General features: G+C 41.6%; 1 protein-coding gene across 2 annotated transcripts in view; it reads right to left on the bottom strand.

Annotated features, from left to right (window-relative positions):
- Positions 1-977: 977 nt before the first annotated feature.
- The window catches only part of CFAP20DC (CFAP20 domain containing), a 258,264-nt gene continuing 247,225 nt past the window's right edge, over positions 978-12,016 (bottom strand). For both annotated transcript variants that reach the window (XM_036267094.1, XM_036267095.1), the window contains one exon: positions 978-1,090. In XM_036267094.1, the coding sequence (XP_036122987.1) occupies positions 978-1,090 (113 nt within the window). The remainder of the gene's footprint in view (positions 1,091-12,016) is intronic.

Here is a 12,016-nt window from a genome sequence, read left to right as displayed (position 1 = left end):
TTTTGTTCAGATAGAGTGAGAGGGACAGAGGGAGAGAGATAGAGAGAGAAATATCAACGTGAAAGGGACACATTGAGTGGTTGCTACCCACAAGACCCAACCAGGGCCGTGGACAAACTGCAACTGAGGTACGTGCCCTTAGCGGGAACCCAGCCCAGGTCTCTCTGGACCGCAGGCCGACGCTCCAACCGCTGAGCCAAACCCGCCAGGGCAAATGCCTGGCTTCTTGTTAAATCTGCATCCATGGAGCTAGGTTTGGATCATATTATTAAAATTCAGAGATAATTAGTAAAAAAAGAAAAAGCAAAGCACAGTGTTAAGCAGCTTAAGTGATTAACAATGTTGTGATCTCTGACAAACTCTGGATGAACTATAATGACATGGAAAGAGTTGGGCCAGCGCCGATAAAATGCGATCATAAAGTCTGACCAGTTTACGTTTCCCTCTCAAGGAGTCTAAGGAAAGGTAAACATTACCTAGGAATATTCTGGTAAAGAAAGTAGGGTCAATAAAAAGAAGCAGTTTAAAAGGTATTCTTCTGACCATCATACTTTATTTTTAATACAAATAGGTAATAAAATAAAAGATACCCAGGTATCTTTTAAATAAGAATACATTTTCTATATTCCAAGCCATCATTTACAGATTAACACTGCAAAAATTTTGAATAACTCTTAATTTTTTTACATAAAATTATATGAAATAAACAAAATTATATGTAGGATGAGAACCAAAAAATAAGAAACAATTAAAATTCCTAAAAATCTTATCTGTGTATTAATTCCTTCACAGTCCCCAAAATTCACACGCATCTACAAAAAAAAGTAGGTATTTTTAACATTGAACATTATTTACAACAGAAATTCACTTCTCAGTTACTTTCGATTCTGCTGGCCTGCCCGACACACACTGTGGTGTCCAGAGACAGAACTGCTGTCCTACCCCGCAGGGGCGGCCACTCAGCCGGGAAGGAAGGATTACACCAACTCGTAGTATTTCCCAGTCTGGGGGTCAAAGTAACAGTTCAGACATGGGTCATACAGAAGAGTCAGCACGTCCTCGTCCTCTTCCACACTCAGGTCTTCTTCACCTGTGGGAAGGGGAACCACAGACATGTTAGCTACTGGCCTGGCCTGGAATTCCTCAACGGCGACGTCAGAAGGGCAATGAGACCAGTCACCATTGCTCCCTGGAGACTTTCTCTGTGTGGGCAGGAGGCGGCTGCGGGTGGAGGGTGCTGGTCTTGATGACACCATGCAGTGTGGGACGGAGAGACAGCGTTCACCGGGCCAGCTCTGGTAGGCAGGGTAAGAAAGACTGAGTGTGGAGAACAGGCAGAGGGAAGGGAGAGAGCCCAAGGACTAAGGGTTATGTTAATCAGGGTCGGGAAATGAGCAGGATTCACGATCTAGACTTCTTCAGGGGCCATAGCTGTACAATGCAAAACACTGTGAACTGAATGATATAAAAATGAACTCGATCCCCATTCATACAGCCTAAAAAACCCACCAAATAAACACAAATTAAAAAAAAGTGTTTGCAACACACAGTACAATATATAGATGATGGGGTATAGAATTGTACAACTGAAACCTATATAATTTTATTAACCAATGTCATGGCAATAGATTCAATAAAATTTTAAAAAAATGAAATGTTTAGAAAGATTAATAAGATACGTAATGCACAGAACACATATGGGAAACACAGTGTCAGGTGACCTGTTATTTTATCAGTGGTGGGAAGCCTGTGAACTTTGCTAGGAACACGAACATGGTTTGAGGTTTTCTGTTGTGACAGCCATTTGGGTGGTTTGCCTAGGTCATTAGCAAGGTTTGGCTGGTTTCTAACACATGGCATGAAATGAAAATAAGTTGTTTCACTAAGATGTTTCCTGTGAACCTTTTCTGTGCCCAACGTTGTGCTAAGTACTTGGGTACCTGACGCCATCATCAGCAAGTGCCTTCTGAGTGCTTCTGAAAATCCACGTAATAGACATTCAGAGGCTGGGGGGCAAGGCCTCCCTGAGCTGGAGAAAATCAGAGCAGACTCGGGGGTGGGGATGGGGGTGATTAAGACAACACTCCTTGGTCTTCCTTACCATAGGCTGCTAAGAACCAATGAAACCAAACTTTTGGGTCTTGAGCTCACCAGGGCAGTTTGGGAAGGTGGTGGGCACAGGACAGGGCTGGCGTGTATAGAGGCTCAGTGAATACTGAATGTTTTTTGAGAGGGTGACTATGTTATTGTGAAACAGCCTGTGAGCTCAAGTGTCACTGCCTCTGAGTAAGGGAAGGTGGTGAGACTCATTTTACAACCCCACCCTCAGCACAATTAGATCAAGCCAGTGCATGGACATTGTCAGGACAGGGCAGAATGGAGTTAAGTCCCAGGAAGTGGAGCCAAGATGGTGAAGGGCGGGTCTGAAACTGTACCACAGCCATTCGCCTGCCCACCTTCTGCTAACCATCCAAAACACTTAATGTGGTCCTTCCCTGCCAGGCTCGGAGCTGGGTGTTGGGGACGTGACAATATGAAAACCACCAGGCCTTGTTCTTAAAGGAGTGTGCAGTGACCCGGTCGAAATATGCAAGCAGCCCAATTTAAGGGTGAGGAACGAGGATCTGCAACATTAAGTAGCTCCTGTGAGGCCACTGGGTGAGTCAGAGGCAGGATCCGGGGTGAACCTGGGTTTCTGGACTCAGGTCGGTGCTCTTCCGACCACACTGGCTTGATGTTTTATTAAGAAGGTGGTGTAACACAACTCAGTTGGGACTATTACATTACAGGAATTTAAACACAAAAAAGAGCAAAAATGCCCTGGCCGGTTTGGCTCAGCGGTTAGAGCGTTGGCCTGCGGTCCAGAGAGACCCGGGTTCGGTTCCCGCTGAGGGCATGTACCTCGGTTGCAGTTTGTCCCCGGCCCTGGTTGGTCGAGCAGATGGCAGCCACTCGATGTGTCCCTTTCACGTCGATGGTTCTCTCTCTCTCTCTCCCTCCCACTCTATCTGAAGAAAAAAATGGAAAAATGTCCTCGGGTGAGGATAAAAAAAAAAAAGAGCAAAAATGATTGTAAAGGTGTCCTACATTAAAAAAAATCAGGTTCGGGGGGATCCAAAATGGCGGTGAGTGAACGGAAGCTACACAGACCGTCTCCCAGGACCAGGCTGGAATTACAACTATAACACAGACAAATCGACGGGAAAAAGCAACAGAAAAGCAGCTTGCGAGGACCATATAACCAGGGACACTGACTCCATCCCAGTAGGCTTGCGAAGGCGCGAGACGGGGCTGGGAGCCCACGGTCGGCAGCTCGGCAGTGCCTCAGCTGGGAGCAGCGCCTTCGGGATAAAGTCCCAGGCGGCTCCATAGTGCAGAGGCCGGACAGAGACTAAAACAGCCACAGCCACTCACCTTGGGCTCCGGCAGAGGGAGGACTGGACTGGAACTGTGTGGGGACTCTCGGGATTTGGAGGGTGCTCAGAGCTTTTGCTGAGTTGCTGCCACGCAGGACGGTGGGCATATTGCTCCTTCCCAGGGCTCTGGGGAGAGGCAGCAGCCCCTCCCTCGGAGATCCAACCCCACCCAGTGGGCCATTGAAGTGCTAATTGAGGATCATTAACAACCAGCATCTGCCCCACCCTCGGGAAATCCCCTTATGCTGAGCACCTGAGGGAGTTTTACAATCAACTTACAACCAGAAACTCTTCAAGTAACCTCGACTGCTAGCCTCCAGGCAAAAAGCTAGAGGATAACAGTACCTTTCCAGGGCTAGGAACTTTAACCAGGAAAGTAAGACTTGACAGTGGTGTTTAACGTGGGTCCTCCCTCGCTCATCTAAACCCAGGAGAGGGAGCCACGAAGAGTAGAACACCAACACCCACAAGGAAAACTTGACAGTCTCCAAAGCCCACTGTGATAGCCAAAATGGTGAAACACAGAAACAGAAGCCAAATGAAAGAACAAGAAACCTCCACCCAAGATGAGATCAATGTGGAGCAGTTAGGCAAGTTAACAGAGCTAGAATTCAGAGCCATGATCTTGAGGAAGCTCAGCAACATGAGTAAGGACATAGAGATGCTGAAAATAAACCAATTGGAAATTAAAAACCATCAAGAAAAGATAAAAAATGACATATCACAAATCAAAAACACATTGGAAGGTCTAAAAAGCAGAGTAGAGGAAGCTGAGGACCGGATCAGTGAATTAGAAGACAGGGTAGAAAAAATCAACCAATCAGAAAACCAAAAGGAAAAAACGATTAAAAAACAGGAAGACAGCTTAAGAGAACTGTGGGACAACTGGAAACGTAATAATATTCGCATCATAGGAGTACCCAAAGAAGAAGAAAATGAACAAGGGTTAGAGAATATACTCAAAGAAACAGTGACAGAAAACTTCCCTAATTGGGTGAAAACTTCCCTAATTTGGTGAAGGAAGAAGGCATTCAAGTTCAAGAAGCACAGAGAGCCCCAAGGAAGAAGAACCCAAACAGGCCCACACCAAGACACATAGTAATCAAAATGCCAGAAATTAAAGACAAAGAGAGAATCCTAAAAGAAGCAAGAGATAAGCAACAGGTTACCTACAAAGGAAACCCCATAAGGCTCTCGGCTGACTTCTCACAAGAAACACTACAGGCCAGAACGGAATGGCATGAAGTAATCAAGGTCATAAAAAACAAGGATCTGAATCCAAGACTACTCTACCCAGCAAGGCTATCATTCAAAATAGGTCAAATAAAGAGCTTCCCAGACAAAAAAAAGGCTAAGAGAATACATTAGCACCAAACCAGCACTGCAAGAAATGTTAAAAGGACTACTGTAATTAGTAGAAGAAATAGGAAAAAAAATATAATCACACTAAACAAAAATGGCAATAAACAAGTACATATCAATAATCACCTTAAATGTAAATGAACCGAATGCTCCGATAAAAAGACACAGAGTAGCTGATTGGATAAGAAAGCATGACTCATCTATATGTTGTTTACAAAAGACCCACCTCACACCGAAACACTCACATAGGTTGAAAGTGAAGGGATGGAAAAAATTTTTCCAACCAAATGGAAAACAAAAAAAAGCTGGGGTAGCAATACTCATATCTGATAAAATAGATTTCAAAATGAAGGCCATAACTAGAGACAAAGAAGGCTACTACATAATATTGAAAGCATCTATCCAACAGGAAGATATAAGCTTGATAAACATATATGCACCCAATATAGGAGCACCAAAATATATTAAAAATATTGTGGAGGACTTCCAAGGAGAAATCGATAGCAATACAATCATAGCAGGGGACTTCAACACCCCGTTGACACCACTGGATAGATCCTCTAGACAAAAAATTAGCAAGGAAACAGAGACCCTAAATGAAGCACTAGACCAAATGGATTTAATAGGTATGTACAGAGAATTACACCCCAAAACTACAGAATTCACATTCTTCTCAAGTGCACATGGGACATTCTCAAAGATAGACCACATGATAGGACACAAACTAAATCTCTACAAGTTCAAGAAGATTGAAATCATATCAAGTATCTTCTCAGATCACGATGGCATGAAACTAGAAATCAATTGCAACAAGAACATGCAAAGACATTTCAACACATGGAGGCTAAATAGCATGTTATTAAACAATGAATGGGTTACCGAGGAACTCCAGGAAGAAATTAAAAACTTCCTGGAAACCAATGAAAATGAACACACAACAACACAAAATCTATGGGATGCAGCAAAAGCAGTTCTGAGAGGGAAGTTCATAGCACTACAGGCCTACCTCAAGAAACAAGAAAAATTTCTAATTGACTGTCTAGTCTCACAACTTAAAGAATTAGAAAGCAAACAAAAAGAAAACCCCAGAGCAAGTAGAAGGAAGGAAATAGTAAAGATCAGAGCAGAAATAAATGACAGAGACCAAAAACAAAAAAACCCAAACAACAACAACAACAAACAAACAAACAATTCAAAGGATCAAGGAAACAAAGAGCTGGTTTTTTGAAAAGATAAACAAGATCGATGGACCCTTAGCTAGACTCACCAAGAAACAAAGAGAGAGAACCCAAATACACAAAATCAGAAATGAAAGAGGAGAAGTAACAACCGATACCACAGAAATACAAAAGATCGTTAACAGCTACTATGAACAACTATATGGCAACAAATTTGACAATCTAAGCGAAATGGACAAATTTCTAGAAACACACAGTCTCCCAAAACTGGACCAGGAAGAGATAGAAAACTTGAACAGACTAATAACAAATAAGGAAATTGAAGATGTAATCAAGACTCTCCCAGCAAACAAAAGCCTAGGCCCAGATGGCTTCACGGGGGAGTTTTACCAAACATTCAAAAAAGAACTAACACCCATTCTCCTCAAATTATTTTTAAAAATTCAAGAAGAAGGAAGACTTACAAACTCGTTCTATGAGGCCAGCATAATTCTAATTCCAAAACCAGAAAAAGACACTACAAAGAAAGAAAACTACAGGCCAATATCCCTGATGAACATAGATGCCAAAATCCTGAACAAAACACTAGTATATCGGATCCAGTGATACATCAAAAAAATTATTCACCATGACCAAGTGGGATTCATCCCAGGGATGCAAGGCTGGTACAATATTCGCAAATCAATAAATGTGATACACCACATAAAAAGAATAAAGAATAAAAACCACATGATCATATCAATAGACACTGAAAAAGCATTCGACAAAATCCAGCATCCATTTCTGATAAAAACGCTCAGCAATGTGGGAATAGAAGGATGATATCTCGACATAATAAAGGCCATATATGAAAGACCTGTAGCCAACATCATACTCAATGGGCAGAAACTAAAAACATTTCCATTAAGAACAGGAACAAGACAGGGATGTCCACTTTCGCCATTCTTATTTAACATAGTACTGGAAGTCTTAGCCACAGCAGTCAGACATGAGGAAAAAATAAAAGGGATCCAAATTGGAAAGGAGGACATGAAATTGTCATTATTTGCAGATGACATGATATTATACATAGAAAACCTTAAAGACTCCATCAAAAATCTGCTAGACTTAATAAATGAATTTGGCAAAATAGCAGGATACAAAATTAACGTCAAGAAATCGATGGCATTCGTATACACCAATGATGAACTCACAGAAAGAGAAACTGAAAAAAAAAAATCAATCCCATTTACCATTGCGGAAAAAAAATTAAGATACCTAGGAATAAACTTAACCAAAGAAGTAAAGGACCTATTTGCAGAAAACTACAGGACATTGAAAAAAGATATAACAAAGTGGAAGCACATACCTTGTTCATGGATTGGAAGAATTAACATCATTAAAATGTCCATATTACCCAAAGCAATCTATAGATTCAATGCAATCCCCATCAAAATACCAACGACATATTTCACAGAACTAGAACAAATACTTCAAAAGTTTATATGGAACCAAAAAAGTCCCCAAGTAGCCACAGCAATTTTGAAAAAGAAGGACAAAGTAGGTGGGATCACAATACCAGATATCAGGTTATACTACAAAGTGACTGTAATCAAAACAGCCTGGTACTGGCATGAGAACAATCATATAGACCAGTGGAACAGAACTGAGAACCCAGAAATGGGCCCAAGGCAATATGCTCAATTAATATTTGACAAAGGTGGCAAGAGCATACAGTGGAGTAAAGACAGCCTCTTTAATAAATGGTGTTGGGATAATTGGACAACTACATGCAAAAAAATGAAACTAGACCATCAACTTACACCATACACAAGAATAAACTCAAAATGGATAAAAGACTTAATTGTGACTCATGCATCCATAAAAATCCTAGAAGAAAATGTAGGCATCAAATTTTCGGACATCATACGCAGCAGAATTTTCACTGATACATCACCTAAGGCAATAGAAACAAAGGAGAAAATGAACACATGGGACTACATCAAACTCAAAAGCTTCTGCACAGCAAAAGATACAATCATCAAAATGGAAAGGCATTCCACTCTTTGGGAGAGCATCATTGCCAATGATATATCAGATAAGGGGTTAATTTCCAATATATATAGAGTGCTCATACAACTCAACAAAAGGAAGACAAAGAACCCAATTAAAAAATTGGCAGAGGAGCTGAATAGACACCTCTCCAAACGGGACATACAAATGGCTAAGAGACATATGAAGAAATGCTCAACATCACTAATCATCAGAGAGATGCAAATTAAAACAACGAGGTATCACCTCACACCTGTCAGAATGGCCACCATCAACAAATCGTCAAACAACAAGTGCTGGTGGGGTTGTGGAGAAAAAGGGACTCTAGTACACTGCTGATGGGAATGCAGACTGGTGCAGCTACTATTGAGAACAATATGGTGTTACCGTAAAAAATTAAAAATTGAACTTCCATTTGACCCAGTGATCCCGCTTCTAGGAATATACCCTATGAAGCCTGAAACACCAATCAGAAAGAATATATGTACCCCCATGTTCATAGCAGCACTATTTACAATAGCTAAGATCTGGAAACAGCTCAAGTGTCCATCAGTAGATGAATGGATAAAAAAGCAGTGGTATATATACACAATGGAGTACTATGCAGCTATAAGAAAGAAAGATCTCTTATCCTTTGAGATGACATGGAGACACCTGGAAAGTATTATCCTAAGTGAAATAAGCCAAGCAGAAAAAGACAAATACTACATAATCTCACTTATATACGGAATATAATGAACATAACAGTCTGAGGAATATGGTAGACACGAACATGGGAGTAGGGCACAGACTGACATCCCTCAGAAGAAGAGGTGGGGGAGTGGGAAGAGATAAACCATAGAACTTATATGCCTGTATGCATAACCAATGGACATGGACAACAAAGCCGGGGACGGGGTGGGTGGGGGGATGGGGAGGTGGGTGTCAATGGGGTAAAAAAGGAGAAACATCTGTAACAAAAAAAAAAGAAAAGGAAAAAAAAGAAAAAAGAAATCAGGTTTGTAAACAAAAGACATTTGATTTGTTTTAAAACCACTGACAAAGCCGAGGGTACCCCTGTGGGAGGTCAGAGGCGCCAGCTCCATAAGCTCAGAGGAACGGGGCTATTCCATCCAGAAGGGTGGCGATGAGACAGAAATTCAGATTCTGGCGGATCCAGGAGAAAGCAACAGGACCACCAACTGAAAGTTACAAAGAGATGGATTTTGGCTCAGCATGAGCAAGAATTTTCTCAACACTGGAGCGGAGCAGCAATTGGGACCTGGACTCTAAGGTTGAAGCAGGGGCCGGGCGATCGTTTGTGTGAGACTGTGTCGATGAATCCTGCACAGGACAGGGACCAGACCCAGTGATTCCTGCCGTGCCTCTGCTGAGTTTCCATGACTCTTGGCTGCAGTGGCTTATGTCCTTGAAGTAGGACAGGCCTTAGCTAACGGCCACATGTACAGTGGTGGCTGACCTGAGCACCTGCACAGTCTCTCACTGAGAACAGGGGCGCAGAGGAGGCAGGCTGCCCTTTTCTGTGGTTACCGGGAGAGTGGTCCCAGGGCACTGCCTCTGCCTGCTTCCTCTACGGGGCTGTTTCACATCATGCCCCCTTTAGGTCACTTCTGTGCCTCAGAGGAGAATGTGCACGTCTTTCACTTTCAGATATTTAATCCATCACCTCTTTCATGTTTGGGCCACTTCAGAGAAAAGAACAAAATCCGTGTATCAGTCAGTGACTACTGTGTGCCTGGTACGTGGCTGAGCAGTCGGCTGTAGATGTGACATCCACACACAAAACAAAAGCAGCTCCCACAGATGAACAAGGAGTGAGACGATGCGTTGCAACTGCAGAGTGACGAGCACCCCGGGCTGTAGAATCCAACCCACCTGGGGAGGGAGGGGAGTCCTGCTGTTTCCTACCTGGATCATCTTAGGCTGCTTCCAGGTCATTTCACCTCACGGGGCCTCGTTTGCTCATTTATAAAATGAAACAACAATGTCTATTTCATAGGGCTTTTTGGGAGACAAATGGACATTGGATAATATGTATAGCACAGGGCACTCAGTAGTTGTTCAATAAACAATCATTACTATTACTACTAAGGATAATAACAATAAAATAAATCATGAACTCTAGGCTATGACATTTTTAGTAACTCAAAACGGGCATTGATAAAGCTGCAAGTATGAGCAAAGGCTTCTTAGAGATATGCAGCGTGGCCTTTAGACAGGGTCAGACAGACCGGGTCCAAATCCCACTTCTACCACTTCGTAGCTGTGGGACATGGGGAAATTCACTCCTCTGAGCCCCAGTTTCCTCATAGTACGGTAAGGATAGTAACAGTATCTGTTATAGTACTATATGCAGCACAAACAGTAATATTCAATAAATATCGCTATTATAATCATCATGGAAAACATAAGATATGAGTTACACACGAGTGGAGTATGTTCATTTATACCTCATTTCCACCCCAAACTATGTCTGACTGTTTTTTTACTACCAAAAAAAAAAAAAAATGGTTGGTCTGACTGAAACATAACACCCCCAACTAGTTTTATACAGGACAGTATGATGAATTCATCTTTAAATAAAAATAGTTCTTATACCTAGACTCATACATATTTCAAAAACAAATGTTTCCATCAGGTGTAGTGCTGAACCACACCACACTGATTGTGAGCCAGACGACCCCCGAGAGCTAGCATCCGACCTCGCTTTCGTGCCATCAGCACACCGGGCAAATTCTCACGTCTGGCACATAAGTTACACGTGTTTTAATTGTTTAGTGCATTCTATGCCTGTACTTTCCAAAAAGATAAAGTTTTAAGCTGATGCTACTTAATTAGAAAACTCAGTAGTCTTTATAACCAGCCAGGAATCTTTCAAGATGAAAGTAACGGTTGTAATGAGCCGTGGGCCTTGATCATTCGACTGCCAGGGGATGAAGCGGATCCCACCCCTCAGGAGAGGTGCTGCCACCCAGGCATGACTGAAGCAGGAGCTGCAACGGAAATGCACTTGTTCCCATACAGATCACCACAGGACTGGGACCTCATGCAGCATAATCATGGGATGAAGGAAGGTTTGGTGGTTTTTAGTACTGAAGCTGTAAATGGATGAATTTTAAAACTCCACCCACAATGGCATTCATACAAAAATTGGGTGACGTTATATACAATTTTACATAGAAATAAGTGCTTTAAACTTGTATAAAAGGTTTTGTTTTCATTACAACTTAATTTTCAAAGCCTCCAACTTACATCATTTTGCCATTGCAATCCCTACGTAACAAAATTATAATATCATTAAGCAATTACCACCATGATATCAAGCAATGGAAAATGTTTTGAAAGGTAATTATTGTGCATGGGTATGGGGTAATTTTCAATTACATTCTTGCAGAGTGCAGAGTTTGTTTTCCCCCCAAATGTGAAATTGCTATAGTTAAAGACTGGCTGCAAAAACTCTAAAAGGACAAATTAACAAATAAAACTATTCTTTCCTACCAGACTAAGAGCATCTGGTCAGGGGTCCAAATTACATTTTTACTCTTCTTCAGATAATAAAGCCATTTCTAGTGAAATAAAGCCTTTCAGATAATAATCTATTTACAGACTTTCAGCTTCATCCACATTGAAAACGGTTCACAGCAACGACAGGAGAAAAGCCAGTGGAGCCGGACCAAATGCAGCATCTTACCTGCCCTCTCCTTGGCTAGAGCAGAACAGGCAAGTATCCCTCTAGCCCACCTTTTTAAAGTCAATTAATACAAATGCTTAATTATCTATATTTAATGCATTTTAACTGCAGATAACAGAAAACCGATATGCACAAGCTAAGTCTTCAAGATTAAAACCAAATGATGTGGCACCAGTTTATCAGATTTAAAATCTCTGAATCAAGACACTGTACTTGATTTTCAGTCTTCTGATGCCACCATCTAGAATTTTTTAAAAGAAGTTAATTCAATTTCTCTCTCATAGATCTTGAGAGCTGACTGACTATATTTTCATGTGCATACTAATACACTCTTGTTT

This window comes from Molossus molossus, unplaced genomic scaffold (assembly GCF_014108415.1).
Source record: "Molossus molossus isolate mMolMol1 unplaced genomic scaffold, mMolMol1.p scaffold_m16_p_18, whole genome shotgun sequence".
In the NCBI taxonomy this organism is placed as follows: domain Eukaryota; kingdom Metazoa; phylum Chordata; class Mammalia; order Chiroptera; family Molossidae; genus Molossus; species Molossus molossus.
The sequence above is the reverse complement of the archived record's forward strand: the minus strand, read 5'-3'. Positions and strand labels throughout refer to the sequence as shown.